This window comes from Chrysochloris asiatica, unplaced genomic scaffold (assembly GCF_000296735.1).
Source record: "Chrysochloris asiatica unplaced genomic scaffold, ChrAsi1.0 scaffold00007, whole genome shotgun sequence".
Taxonomy (NCBI): domain Eukaryota; kingdom Metazoa; phylum Chordata; class Mammalia; order Afrosoricida; family Chrysochloridae; genus Chrysochloris; species Chrysochloris asiatica.
In genome coordinates, this window is record NW_006408525.1 from 38,225,261 (window position 1) to 38,246,859 (window position 21,599).

General features: G+C 39.9%; 1 protein-coding gene across 1 annotated transcript in view; it reads left to right on the plus strand.

Moving 5' to 3' along the window:
* CEP112 (centrosomal protein 112kDa) overlaps positions 1-21,599 on the plus strand; it is a 594,823-nt gene that overhangs the window by 290,593 nt on the left and 282,631 nt on the right. The window contains exon 19 of the mRNA XM_006833735.1: positions 2,903-3,085. Within this exon, the coding sequence (XP_006833798.1) occupies positions 2,903-3,085 (183 nt within the window). The remainder of the gene's footprint in view (positions 1-2,902; positions 3,086-21,599) is intronic.

The following is a 21,599-nucleotide window of genomic DNA, read 5'->3' on the forward strand; positions in this document are numbered from 1 at the left end:
CAAGGTCAGTGGTTCAAGCTCACCAGCTGCTCCTTGGAAACCCTATACAGGGTCGCTATGGGTTGGAATCGACTTGATGGCACTTAACAACAACAACAACAAAAAATCATCAACAACACCACAGTAGTTGTTGCTGCTGCTGTTACGTGCCATTGAGTTGATTCTGACTGACAACAACCCAGTCTAGTGCTTACAAGGAGTGGCTGGTCAGTTTGAATTGCTAACCTTGTGGTTAGCAGTCCAGTCATTAACCTAACGCACCACACAAGGACTCCATTAACTCCATTAGACATTATTGTTGGTCCAGAAAAGTCTAGTAATTCAAGGTAAAGAGAGGGTATGTTTTCTTTCAACCTTTACTGCCATGAAACGGGCTTAGGGCCCAGTTAGACCTTGAATATTTAACTTAGACCCATATCCATGATGGTCTTTGTGATCATGAATGCCATCATCAAGGTGCTCCCTGAACATTAGGGATCTTCCTGTGAACACCAACACTTTTCTTGAGAAGTCTCCTGTGCCTGGAGATGCTGACAGCAAGGAAATCTGGACAAAGACCAGAAAGTACTAGTATCAGCATCTTGAAGTTGGCCGAAGAGTTTGTGCTGTTTCACTTTCAAAGGCAACGGTAGCTCATTATCTAGCAACCTTGAGATTTTACTAGCAGTACTGGGCAAACCCACCAGCCACTCCTTGGACACTCTATACCAGATCACTGTGAGGAGGAGCAGGCTTGGTGGTACTTAACAATGGAGCAAGTGGCCCTGGTAAAATGACAAGCTAGTGATCATTTATAAACATGTCTCTTTAGGTTTGAAAGTCTATGGTCTTGATTTCATTTTTCCTTATAATTAAAAATAAATGCAGTGGAATTTGATCAAGGTCATTGATGAGTCTATCAGAAGACTTCACATGCCTCCAAAACTGTTGGGATGCAGGTGCGTTACTGCTGGAATCTAGGAGGAGGCAGCGCTGTTGCTTTGGATGGCTGTTTACTGCTTGTTCTAGTCTCGTGTCACTTCTGGTTTTGCTTATTTTGGGTCAGTTGGCTACTTTTCCTTACTTATCGTTATTAAATATTTTGCTACCTATCAATTTAAATCACACCTATTAGCCTAGTTTTCCTGAGACTTTTGAGGTCTCTGTAGAATTTTCTACCTCTGTCTACTTCTTTTTAGTGTCTTACATCTGTAACTAATTTGAAGCATGACATGTCATTTTATTATAATAGTGCTTGATAGTATAACACTGTGTAGGAATAAGAATGGGCCCAAGAAATAAAAACCTTCCAACTCAATACGATTCAAACTTCTATCTTTTAGCATTGGGGTTGGATGAGTCAAGTCATGGAATAGAAAGTATACATTGACTTAAAATAACTAAAGAAAATTGTTCTTATTCCTTGAAATCAAAGATTAGGAAAAAAATTTTATGCTCACTTGTATTCTGTGTATTTCCAACAGTGGAATAATATAAGACAAAAAAGAGGCCTAAATGTTAAATAAACATAAATTCACTAGAATACCTCTTTGTTCTCAGACGCAGAATAGATTTTTCCATATTATTTTATACATTATCTTGTTCTGAGAAGTGTAAGTATTCAAGTATGATTTGAATAATGTAATAACTGAATGGACAGAAATTTGTTTTTATTTTCTCAGTTCACTAGGAATAATCCCACTGAAAATAGACATTTTGAACCTACTTTTTAAAACAAATTTAATATGTGTTTTATGATTCTTGATTTGCCATTAAGGGATGAGACTTTGTGATTTAAAAAGACAATCACTTGTGAAAAGGAGGGTAGCATGCATGCCAGGAGAAAAAAATGCTATAGCTTTAAGATAAGGTAGTCTGGAGATTCATTGCACGAAACAAGATCGATTTGGAGCAGGCTCCTACTGTTAGCTTATTTGAAGATGGATTCTCATGCCGAAAAATAACGCAACCTATTCTAGATAGCGGCAGCGTCGTGCCCAGAAATCCACCAAAACTGAAGAAAAATCCAAGTGACTGTTGTTAGCAGCTGTGTGGCCCGGAGTTCACTGGGGAAGCTGGCTTCCTGCAGTCCCCTATTCATCACCTGCTTCAAAGACAGCCTGGCTGGCTATAGTTTGCAGGCCAGGTAGGGTGCCATTGTGCAGTCTGGGAGGATTAGTATCAAAGCTGCGGCAACCAGGCCCTTGGTCTCCGGCTGCCATTCAGTCTAGCAGGGAGAGGCTAAGACTGGCCAAGGTCACAGTCTCCAGTGTGGAGTGGACTGGGAAAGTATCCTGAGAATAGAATGCTTTTTATGAAATCATGGCGCAAGCTTGCAGCACAGCAGGCTACCTTCTGGACACGTAACATCTGTTTATGTTGGTCTACCATAGCTGACAACGAGATAATAGAGCTTTGAAATTTATCATTTTATTTTTGAAAAGACAACTGTATATACAAATCATCCAGATGCGTCTTTAGCTCTGATCTTTTCTTTGAAAATTATAAAGAAAACTGACCGATGTAATTGCTGCTTTTTTGTTTTGTTTTGCTGTACACGTATATATTTAAGAACAAAACAAAGCGTACCGATGATTAACCATTTATAACCACGGTGATCGTAATGCCCGGATTCTTGGGGAGGAAACACCTAGCCTTCACCATCATTTTTTTCCATGTTCAGACATTTGTGTCAACAGAGTGCAGAAGGGTTTGTTGAATATACCCACCTTCTCTGAATATTAGGAGATTTGAATAGGATCCCTCCCCCACCCCAAAGGGAGAGTATTTCACGGGTGAGGTAAGAATGACGCAAAAATAAAATTTTCAACTTGGACAAATTAGGGAAAATTAAGCTGTACATGAGTTGTCATGACGACAAGGATGTTCTGTTGATGAACTGTCGTCCTCATTGTCCAATCAGATAGTCGAGCTGAAGCTGGAGCATGAACAAGAGAAGACGCACCTATTACAGCAACATAACTCAGAGAGAGATAGTCTAGCCCGAGACCATGATCGGGAAATGGAAAACCTGGAAAAACAGCTTCGCGCTGCCAATATGGAGCACGAAAACCAAATTCAAGAGTTCAAGAGACGAGATGCACAGGTAATTACCAATAATATTTGATACAGCGGGTCTCTCTAAAAAGTCATCAGCGTTTAATGTTTTCTTATTGTTCTTATTGATGCACGCTGTTTGATCATTTGCAAAACTGACATATAAATGTGATTTGTTTTGTTTTGTTCTGTTTTCTCTCCTCACCCCAGCCCCTCCGTTTGGGGGATGAATAAGGCTTTAACTAGAGAAACCACAGGTAGCCAGATTAAAAATCCCATGGCGCGCTATAACTTGGCCTCTTTTTTATAATCTTGTCTCAGTTCCTTTCATGATGGATTTTTTTTTTTTTTTTTTAAGGTATCTGCCCCTTACCCCTCCCCTCAGCCATAGCAAATCCTTATGAAATATATCAGAGCTGCCCTTGCTTTTTGTTTTAATCTCTGCAGGTAATCAAGCATTTGTTTTAATATTTGCTTTCCTTTCCTAGTGTTGCTTTTTTCCCTCAGACTCTCCCTGTGATTCGATCACTCAGATGATAACGGAGAGAAATGACTACAGAGAAGGGCTATTTCCCATCAGGTCTGTGGGTTTTGCTCCATGCACATATCCATGTCTCCTGGCTTCCATCTCTGTAGTCCCTGTTGGAAGCCATTTGGCCGAATAACCCCCAGCTGTGGTAGCATTTGACTCTTCAAACTTATGGATGAAATGTGCACTGTCAGCATGGAAAATTATCTTTATAAATTTCAGATGAAAAAAGAAAATCTTATTGGGTGTGTACCTTTGTGGTATAATGCATTCTTGAGGGTATAGATAATCAAAGGCCTCTAATGTCTCCTATTGAGGAGAGGGTGCTATAAAATTTTATTAGAAAAAAATAGTTATGCAATAGACAACAATAAAAAGATCATCTTTTTTTCCAATGAAACCATATCATCTACTAGGTTGAAACGCCTCTTTTTCCATTGGTGTCAAACCATATTCCCCACACCACCCCTAAGCTTCTTCCCTTAGGTATCCTTCCTTCTAAAAGAGTATAATTTTCAAGCAACGAAACACGCCTTCTCTTTGTTGTAGTATGTATTTAAACAATTTACAACTGCCTAAACATAAAAATACTCCCAATGAAATAGAATGGAGGTCCATTCTTTGGGTGAAGGGCAGAAGGCGGTAAGAGGAAGAACAGGGATTTCTGGCTGTTTTTTATTTGACCTTGGGGTGTTTGTTACTTTCTGAGAGGAACAGAAGCAATGTAAATACACCGAGTATATGTTGTTGGTTTGTTTTGTTTTGTTTGTTTTTTGGTCAACAAGAGGAGGAAAGGCATTTTCAGTGTCTCTTATGGTGGTTTTCTAACTGCAGAGATGCTCATTGCAGTGGTCATGGACCCAAAATTGTAAGGTGGTGCCTGTTAATCACCATGAGTTTTAATTATGCCGTCAGCCTGATTAGAGCCTTTTTTAAAATATCGGCTGGTCTTTTCGATTTTTAGCCATACATTTCATCAAGACTCTTTTCAAACTTCCATTTTCCCTCAACCATGATATTAAACCTTACCATTGTCTTCGACGATAAGGGACTTGGGGTTGTGAATCAGTGTGTAGGGTCTTTTTGCATGAGGAATTCAGTAACGGATACAGTAGGGTACATTAATTTATATAACATCCTACTAGTTTGGTGCTGTTGTGGAACCTCGACACAAGTGGAGGCCAAATTTAAAGGACATCTTTGTGATTTCCCGTATGCTCTATGTGCAGTACAGGGCGTGGTTCACCTAATAACAAAAGGGAAATTTGAGGACTAGTTCTTATGATTAAGCCACAGGGATAGTGTCACTCGGTTACTCATTGAATTCCTTCCTGCTGAAATAGTAAGATGACCGTGTAGTCTCTTCAAATGCTGTTCCTGAGGATTATATTTCCTATATTTTGTGTCTTTCTTGGAACGTTGGATTGATAGCCTATTGCTGTCACGGGGATACCAGTAAGCAATGGAAACCAAATTTATTCTTGATCAAAGAAATTTCCTGTACACCTTGTGAAACTTACTTGTTTTCTGAACATTTTATCAATGTTATATTTTATCATATGTACCAAAATTCTAGTAATCACTTAAGGTTGTTCATTGAGGTTATTAATTTAATGTTTCCTTTAGGTAAATTCTAAATTAAAAAAAAATTACATTGTAAATAATCCCATGTAGAATACCTTTTAGTTCCTGAATTTCACTCACGGATTAAACAGCAAACCAGGCCAAAAAACAGTAGGCATATATATGTAGTTTTTTTAAATAAAATGATCTTGTTTCAAATCATTGTGTTGTGGTTTAATGCCAAACAGATACGTATATCTTAAATATTGGAGAGCCTGATTTCTTACTTTAGTTCCCAAGAGGCTGTGAATTTTTGTTAGCGTTTGGCTGCTCCAGGTTGGACGTGGAGGCCATTTTGGAGAAAGGACTCTGAGAAACTGAAGAAGACCAGAGAGAGACGGCTAGTCCAGGCTCTGTGGCTCTGGCTACTGCTTCTCTCTCATCAGATTTTTAAATGGAGCCAATATGCTAACTTATTTCTTGCTGTCCTTAAAGAAGTAGGCTATTTTGTAGTGATAAGTAAATCAGGACTGTGAGGTATAGTTGCCCAGTTTCAGGGTGAGCCGTAGCCATTAAGAACTCCCTTTTGGTAGATATGATTTGTTATTCTGATTGGTTAGTTATAATTCAAATAATTTCTATTTCTTAGAGAAATTTTGAGACAGTGATTCTACTGAGGGCAGTTAATCATTTCCTTCATTTTATCGAGTGTATTTAGCTAATTAATTCATTCTAGGTTACCTTTTTGTCATAATAGTTTAATTTTCAATGGTAAGCTATTCCATGTTGTGATACTTACATTTGCTAAATTGCACATTACATATTATTGCTTTCATATAAGAAATTTCTATCTGGCATTTATCTAAGGATGTTTAAGAAAAAACATCCAGATCACTAGAAATCAAGACACAGAAATTCATAACCTCATTGTCAGATATTTCTCATTTACCAGGCCCCTCTTATTGAAATTAAGGACCCTGGTGGCACAGTGGTTAAAGTGCTCAGCTGCTAACCTAAAGGGCAGCAGTTTGAACCCACCAGCCTTTCCAAGGGAGAAAGACGTGTCAGTCTGCTTCCGTCAAGATTTATAGCCATGAGCTCTAGTAGCATATTGGTTACAAGTTGGGCTGCTAACCTCAAAGTCAGCAGTTCAAAACTACCAGCTGTTCTATGGAGAAAGATGAGGCTTTCCGCCCTGGAAATGCTTTGTAGGGTCACTATGAGTCAGAACCGACTCTACAGTACACCTACCAACCAAGCTAACCCTTTGGCGGGCAGTTCTACTCTCTTCTAGGCTTGTATAAGTCAGAAGCTATTTAGCATCAACAAGGTCTTTGGTTTTTTTTATTCTTGATGAAATTATTTTAGTGACTAAATGGTTGAATCCGTTGTATTTTTTACTATAAAGGATATTTGTAAAGATCATTTTAGGAAAGCCGCTTCTAACATAGCAGTTCTATGCATTTTACTTTAAGAACAGCGATCTAATGAATTTATCCTGTTGAATCAGAAGAAAAATGGAACAATGACTCTTCAGCCCACTGGCTGTTCTGTTCGGACCCTGAACCTGACTTGATGTTTGGTATTGTTGCTGATATAAATGGTGTGTGTGAATACCGTAGAGACTCCTCCATAGAATCTTTGTGCTCTACCCCACAGGTGGTATCTCCACCTTAGACTAGCTGCCCTTGTGACCTGTTGAAGTAAGATCAACTGGGGAGTTACCTCAGCAACCGTTGTTCAATACAGTCAGTATAACTGCAAATTAAACACAGCATACTTGGAGAAGGGTCATCAGAGATATCTGAGAAAATATTCAACGTAGCCTTTATATAGTCAAGCATTGTCCCCTCTATGCCATTCTTGATTCCCTAAACTGAGAATCGTAGTTCCATATGAACAGTTTTAGCATCGTAAATGGACAAATCATCTTGATTTTTACCATGTTGATTCACATGGAGAGGCTGAACCAGTTGCTGATTCTAGTAACATGGGGAATTTTCAGAATTTCTCTACTTTCTTTTAATATATAAGTGTCATTGAGTCAGTTCCAACTCATAGTGACCTAGTATAATGTCTATGAGAAGCTGCTGGTGAGTTTGAACCGCCAACATTTTGCTTTCAACTGACTTTGCAGTCCAGTGTTTCGTCCTACATCTCCACACCAGGACTCCACATGTTTGTTGTTGTTGTTGTTGAGTGCCCTAGAGCCTTTTCCAACTCATATAGGGTTTCCAAGGAGGTTTTCCAAGGAGCTGCTGGTGGATTTGAACTGCTGACTTTATAGTTAGCAGCTTAATGAGTAACTAACTCTTCTATACACACTCTCTCTATATATATATGTGTGTGTGTGTGTATGTATATATATATATATTTTTTTTAAATGGTCTTATCGTGTAGATCTATTTAGGAAACATATATATGCTTCCAAATATATGTGCATATGTGTGTGTATCTGGTGTGATGCTGTAGGACCAGCACTGGACTATGAACAACAAAATCGGCAGTTCAAACCCATTAGCTGCTCCTCGGAAACCCTATATAGGTTCGCTGTGACTCTATGTGAACCAACTCAAGGGTACTTAACAACAATAACAACATATATGGGAGTGTGGTTCCTCTATACAATAAGCACTGATTGCAAACCGCAAGGTTGGCAGTTCAAGTCTACCAGCTGTTCCTTGGGAGAAAGATGAGGCTTTCTGCTCCCTTATAGATTTTTTTGTTAAGTTTTTATTGTGAATTAAGTGATCGTTTCCATGGGAGAACATTGGTTTAATACTCATCGTTTCATTGCAATGATTACAATCCCCTCCATGCATCATCATTCAACAGTTTTTGCTTCTATTCCCTCCGAGTTTTTTTTGGATGTACAGAAAAACACTCAGGAATATATAATCATTTAAACAACCAAAGGGCACATTCTTCAAGCCTGCCTCCTGGCTGCCAGCACACAGTCTTTCTCTTCCCATGAGTCTTGAGTCTCTCCACTTCCTCATCTTTGCATCTATCTCTCTCTGGTGTTGCTTCTTCTCTGGTTAGGGTCCCATATTCCTCTCGTGCTCCTCCCCCTTTGATAGTAGGGTCCTCTATTTCTGGAATGTAAGATTAACTACTCTCCTATTTTTGTTACAAAACTTCTACCATTAAAGTTGTGACAATCACAATTACTCATGATAAATTACTCACTATTGAATCATAACAATCTTATTCCCTTCTCCTTTCACCAGACCCATCTAGACAAGATGAAAACTATTCAGTAGGGATTCTACCTTCTCCCGCACACTCTGAAATTAAACTCCCTCTTGAAAACTTGTAAGCCAGTCACTTTGTGCCTTTTTAATCCCCTCAGTTTAGGTGGTGGTGTACCATGGAGTCGATTCCAACTCATAGTGACCCTGGATAGGGTTTCCAAGGCTGTAAATCTTTATGGGAAAAGAATCATCTTTCTCCCGTGGAACAGCTGGTAGTTTCGAACTGCTCCTAACCACTATGCTACCAGATGTTGCCCATCCCTATCGACCCTGTGTACAGAAGGTATGGGTGCCATAAAGACTTAAAAAGCCTTGGAAACTCTCTACAGGGTAGCTGTGAGTTAGAACCAGCTCGGTGTCGCTTAACAACAATAATATATGTATGTGTATATATACATGTTTCCTAAATAGATATTCATGATCAGACAGTTGTAGAAATTATATCACAGTACCATTATTCTCCATCAGTGTGAATGGGGGGCACAACGTGCACTCCCCACTTATAAACTGGGTTTGGGCTTGCATGCAGTGGATCAAACACTACTCAGAAGGTAAAGTAGGCAACATTTATAGTCTGAACAGCATCCAATCTGTTTACATGCTCAGTGGGAGGTTCAAGCTTACCCAAATGCTTTTCGGAAGAAAGGCTTGATTTTTGACTTCTGAACAATCAGCCATTGAAAGCCCTCTGGGTTCACCGGTAGTCAGAGCTTGCTCAACAGCAAATATATTTTATAGTCTGAACACTGTTATTATACCCTGTCAACTTTGATAGTAGTTTTCTATTGATAAAGCTTGATTTAAATTTATTCATATGCCAGCTGTTCTCAGAGTCCTGGTGTGGCACTGTAGGATAAGCATTGCACTGCTAACCTCAAGGTCAGAGGTTCCAACCCATTAAGTGGTCGATACCACTTAATAACAACAACTGCTCTCAGAAAGGATTTGAGCGGCATTTTGTAATAAACATTTACTCGGGTAAAAAGAGTATAACTGGAAAAAATAAGCAATACATGATAGTAACTATATTAGAAAACTAATATTAAAAAATGCTATCATTAAGTAAAGTGTTAGCTCTGAGCTTACCTGGAAGCCACAGTGAAGAGGAAAGGATGGTCATTGTTTAGTTAACAAGAGAAGTCAGACGACTGCGTTATTTTTAGAAACTTGCAACGTGACCTTGATGTAAAGGACACTGAGCTTTGTGGTTGTGGTTGTTAAGTGCTGCCAAGTCGGTTCCAACTCCTAGTGATCCTGTACAGGGTTTCTGAAGAGTGGCTGGTGGGTTTGAACCACCAACCTTGTGGTTCAAACTGAACTTGCAGTCCAGTATTTATCTTACAGCGCCACACCAGGACTCAACCATATCTAGTGGTAGTTGTTATATATGTTAAAACATTTGGAAATAGGACCTGGAGAGAAAACCAGATTTTATTTTAATGTCTTAAATTTCATTTTGACTTATTGAGGGTGCTGTTCTTCTCAAATCAACAACAAAGCTGCCTTGGGACACCCCATTTTACAGATATTATTATGAATCAAACAAAACATACTTTATGTCGTGGTCCTAGCAAGTCCTAGTCTTCTCACCATATCACCATTGCAGGAGACCTCAGATTGTCTTTTCTTAAAGAAAAAAACCAGAAACATGGCTGAAAGTACAAGTAGCTTAGAAGTTAATGCCCTACCATTGAATTCCAAGCATGTTACTCTCTTTTGTATATCTAATTCCCTAGTCCCCAGAATTTAGTTTATGATATGGTAAACTATAATAAGAAATAGTAAAGCCAGGTAGTAATTTAGTCCAGGAGTAGAAGGATATGCCTTCTACTCATATGAAAGTGGGTTATGCCCTACCTATATAATCAAAGTTATATTTTATCAGCAATATTTATTCATGACTATCATTTGCTTGGTTCTGAGGTAGTAAATACTCTGATCACTTTGGGTGAAACTGGACTGATGGCATGGATAAGCTAAATGATATCAGTGTTACCTGCCCACAGCATAACTAGGTGTTGCTGTGAGGGTAGCCCAGCTTTTTATTGCCACTTCTTCTGGGTGACATTCAGGCATATCAGAGTGGTGGCCCAGATCCCCTTCTGTGGTTATGGAACACTCTGATATTCACCCCTCATTGTTGTTGTTAGGTGCCATCGAGTTGGTACTAACCCATAGTGACCTTAAGCATAGCAGAACAAAACACTACCTGATCCTGGGCCAAGCTCACTACTATTGCAACACTTGAGTCCATCAATGCTGCCAATTGGCCAATCCATCTCGTTGGGAGTCTTCCTCTTTTTCTCTGACCCTCCACCTTACCAAACATGATGTCTTTCTCCAGTGACTGGTCCCTTCTGACAATATGTCCAAAGTATGAGAGAAGAAGTTTGACTATCCTGGCCTCTAAGGAGCATTCTGGCTGCACTTCTTCCAACGCAGATCTGTTGGTTCTTTTGGCAGCCCATGGCACTTTCAATATTCTCCTCCCAACACCATAACTCAAAGGCATCAATTCTTCTACGGTCTTCCGTATTCACTGTCCAGCTTTCGCAACCATATGAGGTTATTGAAAATACCATGGCTTTGGTCAGGCACACCCTCGTTCTCAAGCTGACATGTTTGCTCTTCAACCCTTTAAAAAGGTCTTGTGCAGCAGATTTGCCTAATGCAATACATTGTTTGATTTCTTGATTGCTGCTTCCGTGAGTGTTGATAGTTGATCCAAGAAGAATGAAGTACTTGACAACGTCAATCTTTTCTCCGTTGATAAGAATGTTGTTTATTGGTCCAGTGGTGAGGATTTTTGTTTTCTTTACATTGAGATGCAATATTTGCCCCTCATAGACCCAGTTATTTATATTCAAGTGAGGTGTAGAATTAAGTGTGTTGTAGGCACTGAGTCCTGGTGTGGTATTGTAGGATAAAGCACTGGACTGCAAGGTTGGTTTGAATCGCAAGGTTGGCAGTTCAAACTCACTCTCTGGTCCTCAGAAACCTTGTACAGGGTCACTATGGGTCCGAACCGAATCGACGGCACTTAACAACAGCAGCTACTGTGTGACTTCTACTAAACAGTACACAGTTTCATGCCAGATGCTAGAAGAGTTGGTGGGAAACATCTTTCACATTTCAGTTTTACTTTGCAAAGAGAAAACAAGACTTCTCCAGCACACATTGCAATTTTCAGTAAAACCACACATTGCAATTTTCAGTCTATTTTCTTCAGATGCAAAGAAAACACTTTTCTTTATGCCATTAGCTAAGTACTGTGTTTAAAACTGCCTGAAGACACTCTATCACATTGAAAACATATATGGAGATTTTTCCTAATTAGGCCATTTTTTTTAAATCCCAGGGAAATGCTGACATCAAAAAGCCTAGGTCAGACAGAATTTCCCAAGTTGTGAGGCCAAAACGCCATCTCCGATTTTGATAGATTTCATTGATAAGAAGGTCTTACTTGCTTATACCCAATAGTGGTATGGTCTAGCGTGTTACATGCAAATCGAATAGTATGAGTGCATTATGTATATGTATCATATAGTAGTATGTGTAAGAATACTATTTCTTCTGTACTAATTAGGAGAAAATTTGGAAAAAATGTCTGTTCAAGTAAAGCTTCCATTTTTCATAAGTCACCAGCTTTCTTATTCTATCATAATTCTAAGATTCTGTAAGATTTTCTTCTTACAACTGTGTAAGTAACATTATATACCTATAATTAAACTATTATAAATAATTCAACTTGGCCCTCATTGTGGATAAAATTATATTAAGTTTGAAAACAAGAAATACAGTCTGAAGCAAGGAAACTGATTTCTTGAAGAATGATCTGTTTGTAGAAGTCTTACATAGTGTCTCTTCAGACCTGTGCGTATTTTTTAAATGTGGCAGTTGCCATGGAAACCACCTTCTATGGTTATGTAGTCCACTTTGAGATAGAGTTTTCCTTTTAAAGAGAAACCTTCTAAATAATAACAAAGAGCACTACCTCTGAATCTGCAACTTAGTGTCAGTTAATAATGATTGCTTTAAAATCTGTCTTTTGTTCTTGGTACACATCCTGGCTTTCTTTGGAAATACAGAGATTGCTCTTAAAGAAGAGGTAATTAGATGCTAAGGGTATTTAAAGAGGAAGAGTATGAAAGATGATCTCTCTCCATTGATGAAAATAGGCAACACTAGTGCATTGTGTTAGTGTATTGTTGTGTTAGTGCATTATTGTATTAGTGTCCTGCAAACATAAGGTCGCCGTTCAAATCCACCAGCTGCTCCTTGGGCACAGTGTGTGCCCTTCCAGACAGAGAGCCGTCAGTCCTATCAAGTGCAGACGTATCCAGTCGTGCATGTTTTGGTCAGCTCGAGTAACCTCAAGGGATGATCAAATCAGTTTTGTTCAGTTTACAGATATGAAACCTGTGGTTCAAGGCCGTTATCATGCCCAGAGTCGCACAACTAGTAAACCAGGGCTTTGTGACTTTTCATTCATTGCTTTGTTTTATATCACAGCCTCTCCCCCAAGAAAGATTTGAGATTTGGGAGGGCCTTGGACATCGCCAGAGTGGCAAGTATACTGTTCCTCTTTGTCCCCTAGCCTGAGCTTCTCAGGCAATTTGCATGTCTTCCAGGGATTTGCCACACTCCACGACGTTGTTGCAAAGTCATAATTGAATAATGCTGTTTGAGTTCCAGTTTTAGTAAGCAGTAACTCCTAGAACAACACTGAATTTGTACGATTGTGTGTTTAACAGACACAGCAACAGCAAATATTGATTGTGTTCTTCCCACGTAGCAAGCTCTGCTAGGTCATTTTCATACTGGTTCTCTCATTTAGCACTTGGAACACCCAGTGAGGATTCCGTTTCCTGTTTGGAAACTGTTTCAACCTTTTACCTGGGTCACAAGGAGACTGCAGTGCATGTATTTCCATTTTATCAATGAGGAAAGATTCAGAAACTATAAATATGAGGGAGCTTCCAGAGGTTCATGGAAAAATTCCATTATCTTTCAATTCCATTTTTCCACAAACTTATTGAAGCTCTGTGGTAAATTGCCCAGAGTTGCAGAGCCAACTGGATAGCCGGGACTCAGGTTTAAGAGTCCTGTTCCATGTGCCTACGTGCATGTGCGCTTGCCTCGCCATTTTTATTTGGTTCACATACATCCATTATATTTTCAATTCTGGGTCATCAGTGGATGACCACATCTAAAATGCTGATCCCCACAACTCAGACTATGTAAATCCAAATCTGGTTTTAGCCAGTTCTCTCAGTCTTTCTCCAAAGCCACAAGCCACAAGGCTACAGCTCTATTCTGAGATGTTTAAACCCTGAGGAGATAAGCTTTTCTAGGTATTTTCTTTGGAATATAGTTCCTTCTCCCACATTTCAGGATTTGTGTAATGGAAAAATGAATAAGTCTTTGAAGCGAATTCACATGATGACTGTACTGAGAAGGTGTGTTCACAGTAAGCTTTTAGGTCACTGAGGCCAACCAATTTCTAGAAATTGCATAGGAATTTTACAGCTACTATTGATGAACTGTTATTTGCTGTGAATGGCTCATTATAGGATGGTGTCTGTTTGTCTGTTATTGTTGTTGTTAAGTGCCGCTGAGTTATTTCAGACTCATGACGACCCTGTTTAGGGGTTCCAAGGAGTGGCTGGTGAGGTTGAACCGCCAACCTTTCGGTGCAAACTGACCTTGTGATCCAGCACATTATCCCGTAGCACCACACCAGGTACCCAGTCTGTTATAGGCACATAGTATTTTAGAATATTACCTATGATTCTTACATTTTATGGGATGAATTTTTAAAGCTCAGCAAATAAGAACTTTATCTGAATTTCTCCTGTTGTCCAGTAACAGCTAGTCAAAACCTTTAAGAAATGAGATCAAGATGCTCTAGCAAGTCCAATGTGGTATAACAAATTCAAACGTGGCGCTATCCCCAATAGAAACACAAGGTGTAATTAGAAAAAATGTAATTCTTTTAGAACCCTCAGAAACAGTTGGTCAATGTAATTTTGGCTTAATTCTAGAGCTACTTTGGGCAAAAAAAAAAAAAAAGGAAGGTGATTTTTTAAAAGAATAGACTACGCCAGAGATAAATCACTCTTCCACATGCCGAGTGTCATTTCCACTGACATAAGGAAAAATCCCGTCAGCTATTTTTAGCATCCTGCTCTTCCTTCTCCTCTTCACCTCTGCTTCAAATGAGATGACTTCGAATGTTGGCTTAAATGACCTTGGAGGAAATGCTGGATGAATAACTCTTCTTCCCTGATGTCTTGGAGAAGTAATTTATGGGCTTCTGACTCAGTAAGGGACACCCCCGATGTCTTCGTGTGTAGATTTGAGGTAATTTCTGCGTGACACAGAGGTTTGAGCCAAAGTGCACAGAATGATTAGCAAAATGATGATAACATCAGATGTTCAAAGGTTTGGCAGATTGAAGCTTATTAAACTGCCATTTTGTCTTCCATTCAGTGCTAATTGGAATCATACCTAGTTGCATGATATGAAAAATATTTAACACCTGAGCATTTTTCTTGACAAAAGTGACAGAAATTGATGTTGGGGGATAGGGGGGAGGACCTTAAACTCCTGTATGAGGAGGAAAACAAGGCATTATGTGAAAATTATAGTCTGTTCTCAAATTGCTTTAATATTTATGTGCAGAAAATATTTGGGAAATGTTACCATTAGGAGGAAGCTTTTAGATGATAAAAATTGGCATTACCATTACATTTGAAGGTTTTACAAAATATTTACTGAGTGCAAAAGCATTAAAATTTGTGGGCTAGCATGAGGCATGGAATCAGTGTTCATATTCAGTGGCAATTGTTTTTCCATTAGTTTTAACAGTTCTTTTAACTTGCAACATAATGTCTTGGCTCCTTTTTTATAGGGAGTTTGCAAAAGATCATAAGAAATCAAAAAGAAACAATACACAATAAGACTTCCGGAATTTGAAAATGTTTGTATGAGTTTTTCCTGTTCATTTTCATTTGTTCTGCTGAGGCACAAAATCAGGGCCTGGCAATATTTTTTGTAAATCAGTTAATGTGTCCTCAGAGAATAAAGTTTGCTGAACAGCATGGGCTGAATCTGGGGGGACAGTTTTAGTTCCTCATTCATCTGGAGGTGTGTGTGTGGAGCCCCTCTGTGGTATGGTGCAGGGGAGCTTACAGGATGCAGGGAACCAGCCACTAGGCCCAGCATCACAGAGCAAGGGGATTTTCCAGTGAAAAGATGTTGCAGATCTTTCAAAAGGTTGAAATTAGACTAGTGGTTCATTCATCTTAAATTTGCTCCACAAGTCAATATTTATTAATGAAACAAAGCCCAGCCCCCCAGGGTCACGTAGGACCTTGTTTATGTTGATATTTGCAAAGATGTCATTTCATGTACAAAATCCATGTGTTCACCAAATGTTTCCTGCAAAGCTAAATTTTTGCAATGTAAATGTTATTCTCACTTATTGGGCCAATTGTACGATAATTCCAGATATAGTGATGTTGGCGTGCACAACAAGAGAAGTGGAGTGTGGGAGCTGAAAACTTTTTGTTCTCCAGTTACTCAAAACTGACTGCCAAAGCTGTCGTTAAACAAAAGCCATGAATTCAGGAAGTACAGCGTGTTCTCAGCTCCTCTGTTAAAGTGAATCTGGCTGCTCATGTCATGGTCCAGACTGTAGATGAAACACGGACATGCATGTTGGTACTTTCACCTCTCTGACCATTTCTAGTGACTTACACAAATCACCGTTGCCAGGAAGTAAATGTTTCTGTTAAAAAAATAAAGAAAATATTCAATTCAGAAATAAACTTTGTAGGTGAGTGTCCCTATGAAAATCCCCGATTGTTTTGATTGGACTTCGAAATCTCATTGTTCCAGAATGATGTTGACACACTAGAGCTGTTACATGAAAGATTTTATAACCGTGACTCCTCAGATTATATAGAAATTTTATTTCTCTGAAAATTTGATAGGACTATGTATATGGAATTTGCTTGTGAAGTAGGCTTTCTCCAACTTGATTCATTCACTCTATAAAGAATTTTTTTTTTTGAGTGCCTAGTCTTTGCAGCGACCCAAGGCTGGACCACATGGTGCACACTTCTAGGAGATTCATACACATCTTGATGTGTGTATGAATATTGGCCAGAAGAGAATTCCTTCATTGGGTACAGTGAAGAATAAGGCAGACTAGTACTCTGTTCTAAAGGAACTTAGGTTCGAATGGGGGAAGACAGATGTCATACCCCAAAACAAACACACAATGAGAGTGTCAAATAGCAATACCTGGTTGGTGGAGAATTAAAACCAAATGATGTCACACAGTGACCAAGCGATTATGTCAGTGGGCCATCAAAGAAGAACTCACCAAAGACGAGACAGCTAAGCTGTGATCTGACTCATGAAAAGTCAGCCAGCCTGAGGGAATTTTTGTTGGAGAGACTCTGTGGAGAGACAAGAATGTTTCATTTAGGATGGTTAACCAGATAGAATCGACATTTTTATGAATATCTAAATGTGGCACTGTAGGATCAGCTATGGACTGCAAACTATCCTTCTCTCTACATCTGTAATATTCACAATTGTAGGACTAAGGTACACCTGACCCAAACCATGGTGTTTTCAGTAGCCTCATATGCATGTGAAAGTTGAACAATGAATAAGGAAGACCTTAGGAGAATTGATACATTTGAGTTATGGTGTTGGAGGAGAATGTTAAAAGTACCATGGACTGCCCAAAGAACAAACCAATCTATGTTGAAAGAAGTACAGCCAGAGTCCTCCTTAGAAGCCAGGATGGCCAAAGTTTGTCTCTCATACTTTGGACATACTATCAGGAGGGACCAGCCCCTGGAGAACGATATCATGTTCAGTAAAGTGGAGGGTCAATGAAAAAGAGGAGGACCCAGTAGATTGGCATGGTAGCAGTAGCGATGCGCTCAGGCGTAGCAGTGACTGTGAAATTGGTGCTGCACTGGGCAGTGTTTCATTCTGTTATACGTAAGGTTGCTCTGAGTCAATATGGACTCGAAGGCACCTAACAACAACAATTTTCACTGAGTTGCCACTGTGTGTCAAACATTATACTAGGATCTGGGAATATTCAAAATGGAATGGTCCCTGCCTTCTAGTTTCTAATCCATGGGATGAAGTAAATTGGGGAGGTGATCAGAAGAGATTACATAAAGAAGACATCATATGCATTGGGTAGACATTCACTATGTAAATTAGAGTGGGGAAGCATCGTAAACAGAAGGAGTAGTCTGGTTGACATTTGGAAAGCCCCTAAATGTTGGCGAGCCCCCCGCCCCCGAACCAGCTCCATGTTGAGGCGTCTGTACTGCACCAGGTTGACCAGTGGCCCCCAGGGTGGAGTGAATACTGCCCATCTTTGTTTTCATTTCTGTCTCTGCCATGTTTCCTCCAGGTCTCCATTTCAGTGCCCTATTTGATAGACAGCCTTATTACCCCTTTTGTCATTATTTAGTCCACTGTTCTACCGATGGGTTGAGGAAGAAGGGGATGAGAACTTCTACATGTAGTTCCTGACTTAAAGTGGGGTTCCAATCTGAACACCCCGTTGTCTGTCGGTTTTGACCTACGTCAAATACTTCTTCCTATTTATTTATTTTTTATTATCATTGCTTCCTATTGCCAGTGTCTTTGAAAGTCTGATCTTGTTTTGTCTTTGGAGGATAGAAACTTTCAGATATTGTATAAAACATACATGTTGTTGTTATTGCTGTTAAGTGCCATCGAATCAGTTCCGACTCGTAGCAACCCTGTTTAGAGTTTCCGAGGAACAACTTGGTGGATTTGAACCACCAAGTTTGCAGTTAGTAGGCCAGTGTTTATCCTATAGTCACACCAGAACATATATACATATATATACATACATATGTATATATACATACATACATACACATTATTAATGATAACATGCAAAAAAAACAAAAACTGATGGTCCTAAATATGGATTGTCTTTATTCAACTATTCTAAGTCAAGGACCAGTTGTATTGGTTTTGATTTCACTTTTAAATACATGCATCTTCTGGGATGACTGTCCCGATTTTTTATGGTGGGTTGTTGTTGTCAAGTGCAGTCAAGTTGGTTCCAACTCATAAAGCCCTCTATAGGGTTTCTGAGGTTTTAAGTCTTCATTAAAGCAGAAAGCCTCGTCTTTCTTCCACGGAATGGCTGATGGGCTCAAACAGCAGACCTTGTGGTTTGCAGTCCAGTGCTTATTGTATGGAGCCACTGTGCTGCCTTTTATGATAGGAGTGTCCAGTTACAACAACTTTAAAGACCATAGCTGTCCACAATCAGATGTCACTGAAGAATTGTAAGCAAAAGATTTAAGAATTGGCAGGCTCTGAGACTGGAGGCAGGCTGCCTGATTAAGCATCATTTAAGTGAGCGATGATGAGGATGGAACTAAGGCAATGGTGGTGGGCAAAGTGGATTTGGCCCCAGAACATTTAGGTATAGAAGCCGCCTAAGCAACTGGAGAAACAGGGCTAGAATTCCTAGGAGATCTCCCCACTGGAGATAAAGGTTTGGGCATCATCAGCATGGATGAAGATAGAAGGCAAGGGTGAAGCTGAGGTCTGCGTAAGGAGTGGGACGAGAAAGGGAACAGAAGACACCCAGTGCTGAAAGGGAAGATGGAGGAAACAGGCTAGAAGACTTAGGAAAATGGGTGCAGAGGATAGGAAGAGAACCAACTCCTGGGTTGTCGTTAGAAATTAGCATGGGCAGATAGTTTTGAATTGTTGTTGCTAAGTGCCATTGAGTCAGTTCCGCCTCTTAACGACCTTGCATAGGATTTCCAAGGAGTGCGGCTGGTGGGTTTGAACTGCTGATTTTGCAATCCAGTGCATATTGTACAGCACCACTCATTTTCGTATGTTTCTTTTTTTTTTTCCAAATTGTTCACTGTGGACATGTAAGTGGAGCTTGTACCAAATCAGTAGAGTCTACAAAGTCTGGACATAGCAGCATTCTGCAGCTGGACAAGGACTTGGAGTCTACTTGGGGAAGGAAATGAAGTGAGGCCTAGATGAATAAAGCGACTGGGGCAGTTGGTTTCAGAATCAGGCTAGGCTTGCAGACAGCATTAACCTAGCATCGCCAGTCCCATTTCTGCTGCTGAGCTCAGCTTCCGGCTTCCCAGAGAGATTCCCCAGGGTTGAGGACTAAGAGGTCGATTGCCAATGAGGCACAACCTCAATTTAGGAGAAAAAGAGAACAGGTTTTATCTGGCGTTTGTCAGAACCAGTGAGATCAGCGGGAGATCAGGAGATCCAGTAGTCTTTCTCTCAGATGGAGTCCCTTGCCTACAAGAGACCGCCCACTTCCAAATAGTCTATCACACTGCCTGCAATCTACCCATTACGTTACTTGAAATATCTCTAAATAGACTTTGTCCGTACTGAGTAATGTTTTCACTCTTGTCTGCCCTTTTCTTTTTACTTAATGCATTTGCCTTGAATAGGTAACTCAGAGGAGTGAATCCCAGTAAAATAATGGATTCCAAGCTGGGCTGCTAACTGAGAGGTCAGCAGTTTGAATCTACCAGTTGCTTTGTGGAAGATAGATGAGGGTTTATGCTTCTGCAAAGATGTATACCTCAGAAACCCTGTACAGGGACGCTATGAGTCGGAACTAACTCGGTGGCACACAGTCACCACGAGGTAACTCATACATGCATTTAAAAATTCAAAATGGATGAAGGTGTACAGTAAAACAAATATTTGAATAAGTAACTCATGAACACTATAAAAATTCAATTAAATAAAGATACATACATGCAAATAATTACTTTCAAGAGGAAAATTCTGCTTCAAAGATGTCTTCATCTTTTTGCTGATTTATCATTTGCTAAGTAGTTTTATAAATCTGCTCTTGCAGCTGTGCTAAGAAGAAGCACACAAGACAGAGTCCTCCCCTGGGAAAGTTCACAGTTTTACCTGCGATCATGGCTATTATTTGTCCCATGCCCTCAGTTGGAATTTGGGGTGTGCCTGAGGGAACTCTGGTAGCATAGTGGTTAGGAATCGGGCTACTAACCTCAAGGTCAGCAGTTCGAAACTACGAGCTGTTCCACAGGAGAAAGATGAGGCCTTCTGTTCCTGTAAAGATTTACAGCCTCGGAAACCCTGGTCAGGGTCGCTGTGAGTCGAAATGGACTCCACAGCACATAACCACCATGACCACCTGAGGGAACCAGGAGTCTTCAGAGACGGGGAGATCTGAATAAAGTTGAAGCTGCATAGGATAAGACCTGTCCCAGATACTTACATTTTTTACATCTAGCTAAAATCCATTATGCTGGAGAAACAGGTGTTTTGATGATCAAGAGTATAAAAAGAGAAGATAGGGAAACTTGCAGGAAAATAATTTCTTGGCAGGATAACATGAGTATGGCGGGATTTGAACATGGGTCCGGGTTCAGGGACAAGGCAAGAAAAGAGTTGGGACAACAAGAAGTAGGAAGAAACTTTCCCTGGTCTGAAATCCTGCATAGGGTTAGTAATGCCAACAGGATAACACCTAGAGGCCTAGAAGGGGAAGCAGTCTCTCCCTTCAGAAAACACTTCCCAAGATTGAGAGATTGTTAGCTTCCACAGAGATCTATGTCTCTCTGCTGCCTTTTCCTCCTGTCCATTTCCCAGGTCTGTTGCCTGATTCGACTGGGAATTTATTTCCTCTCTTGCACCCCAGCCCCAGTCCTGACATATCAATTTGATATCATCTATAATTACCCTCACACTCTTCCTGAATGTGAAGCACAATTTTCTAGTGAGTACTAATAATGAAAGGTACCTTGTCAGCGTGCCCTTGCAGAGTTAGCTGCCGGAAGTAAATAAGGTGGGCGCTTGACTGTTTGAATAGTCATGGCCACGTAGGATCCCACTGCCAGGAAGGGGAGCCATACTTGAGAGTTATTGGACCTGGAACAGTGGAAACTTTAAGTCTCTCCTCTTTTGTTCTTTACACTTTTATTAAAATATGATTGTTGTGTATAGAAATAGAGTTTTCACTAGAAATGACCTAAATTTTAGTTTATCTGTGCATCCTTTAGTTTGAGGAAGGGCATCAAGTACGAAAGTATGTGGTAGGAGGTACTTGCACATGCTTTCTGGAAGGAGGTAGGCATTACCTTAGTTTTTACAGAAGGAAAAATGAACCC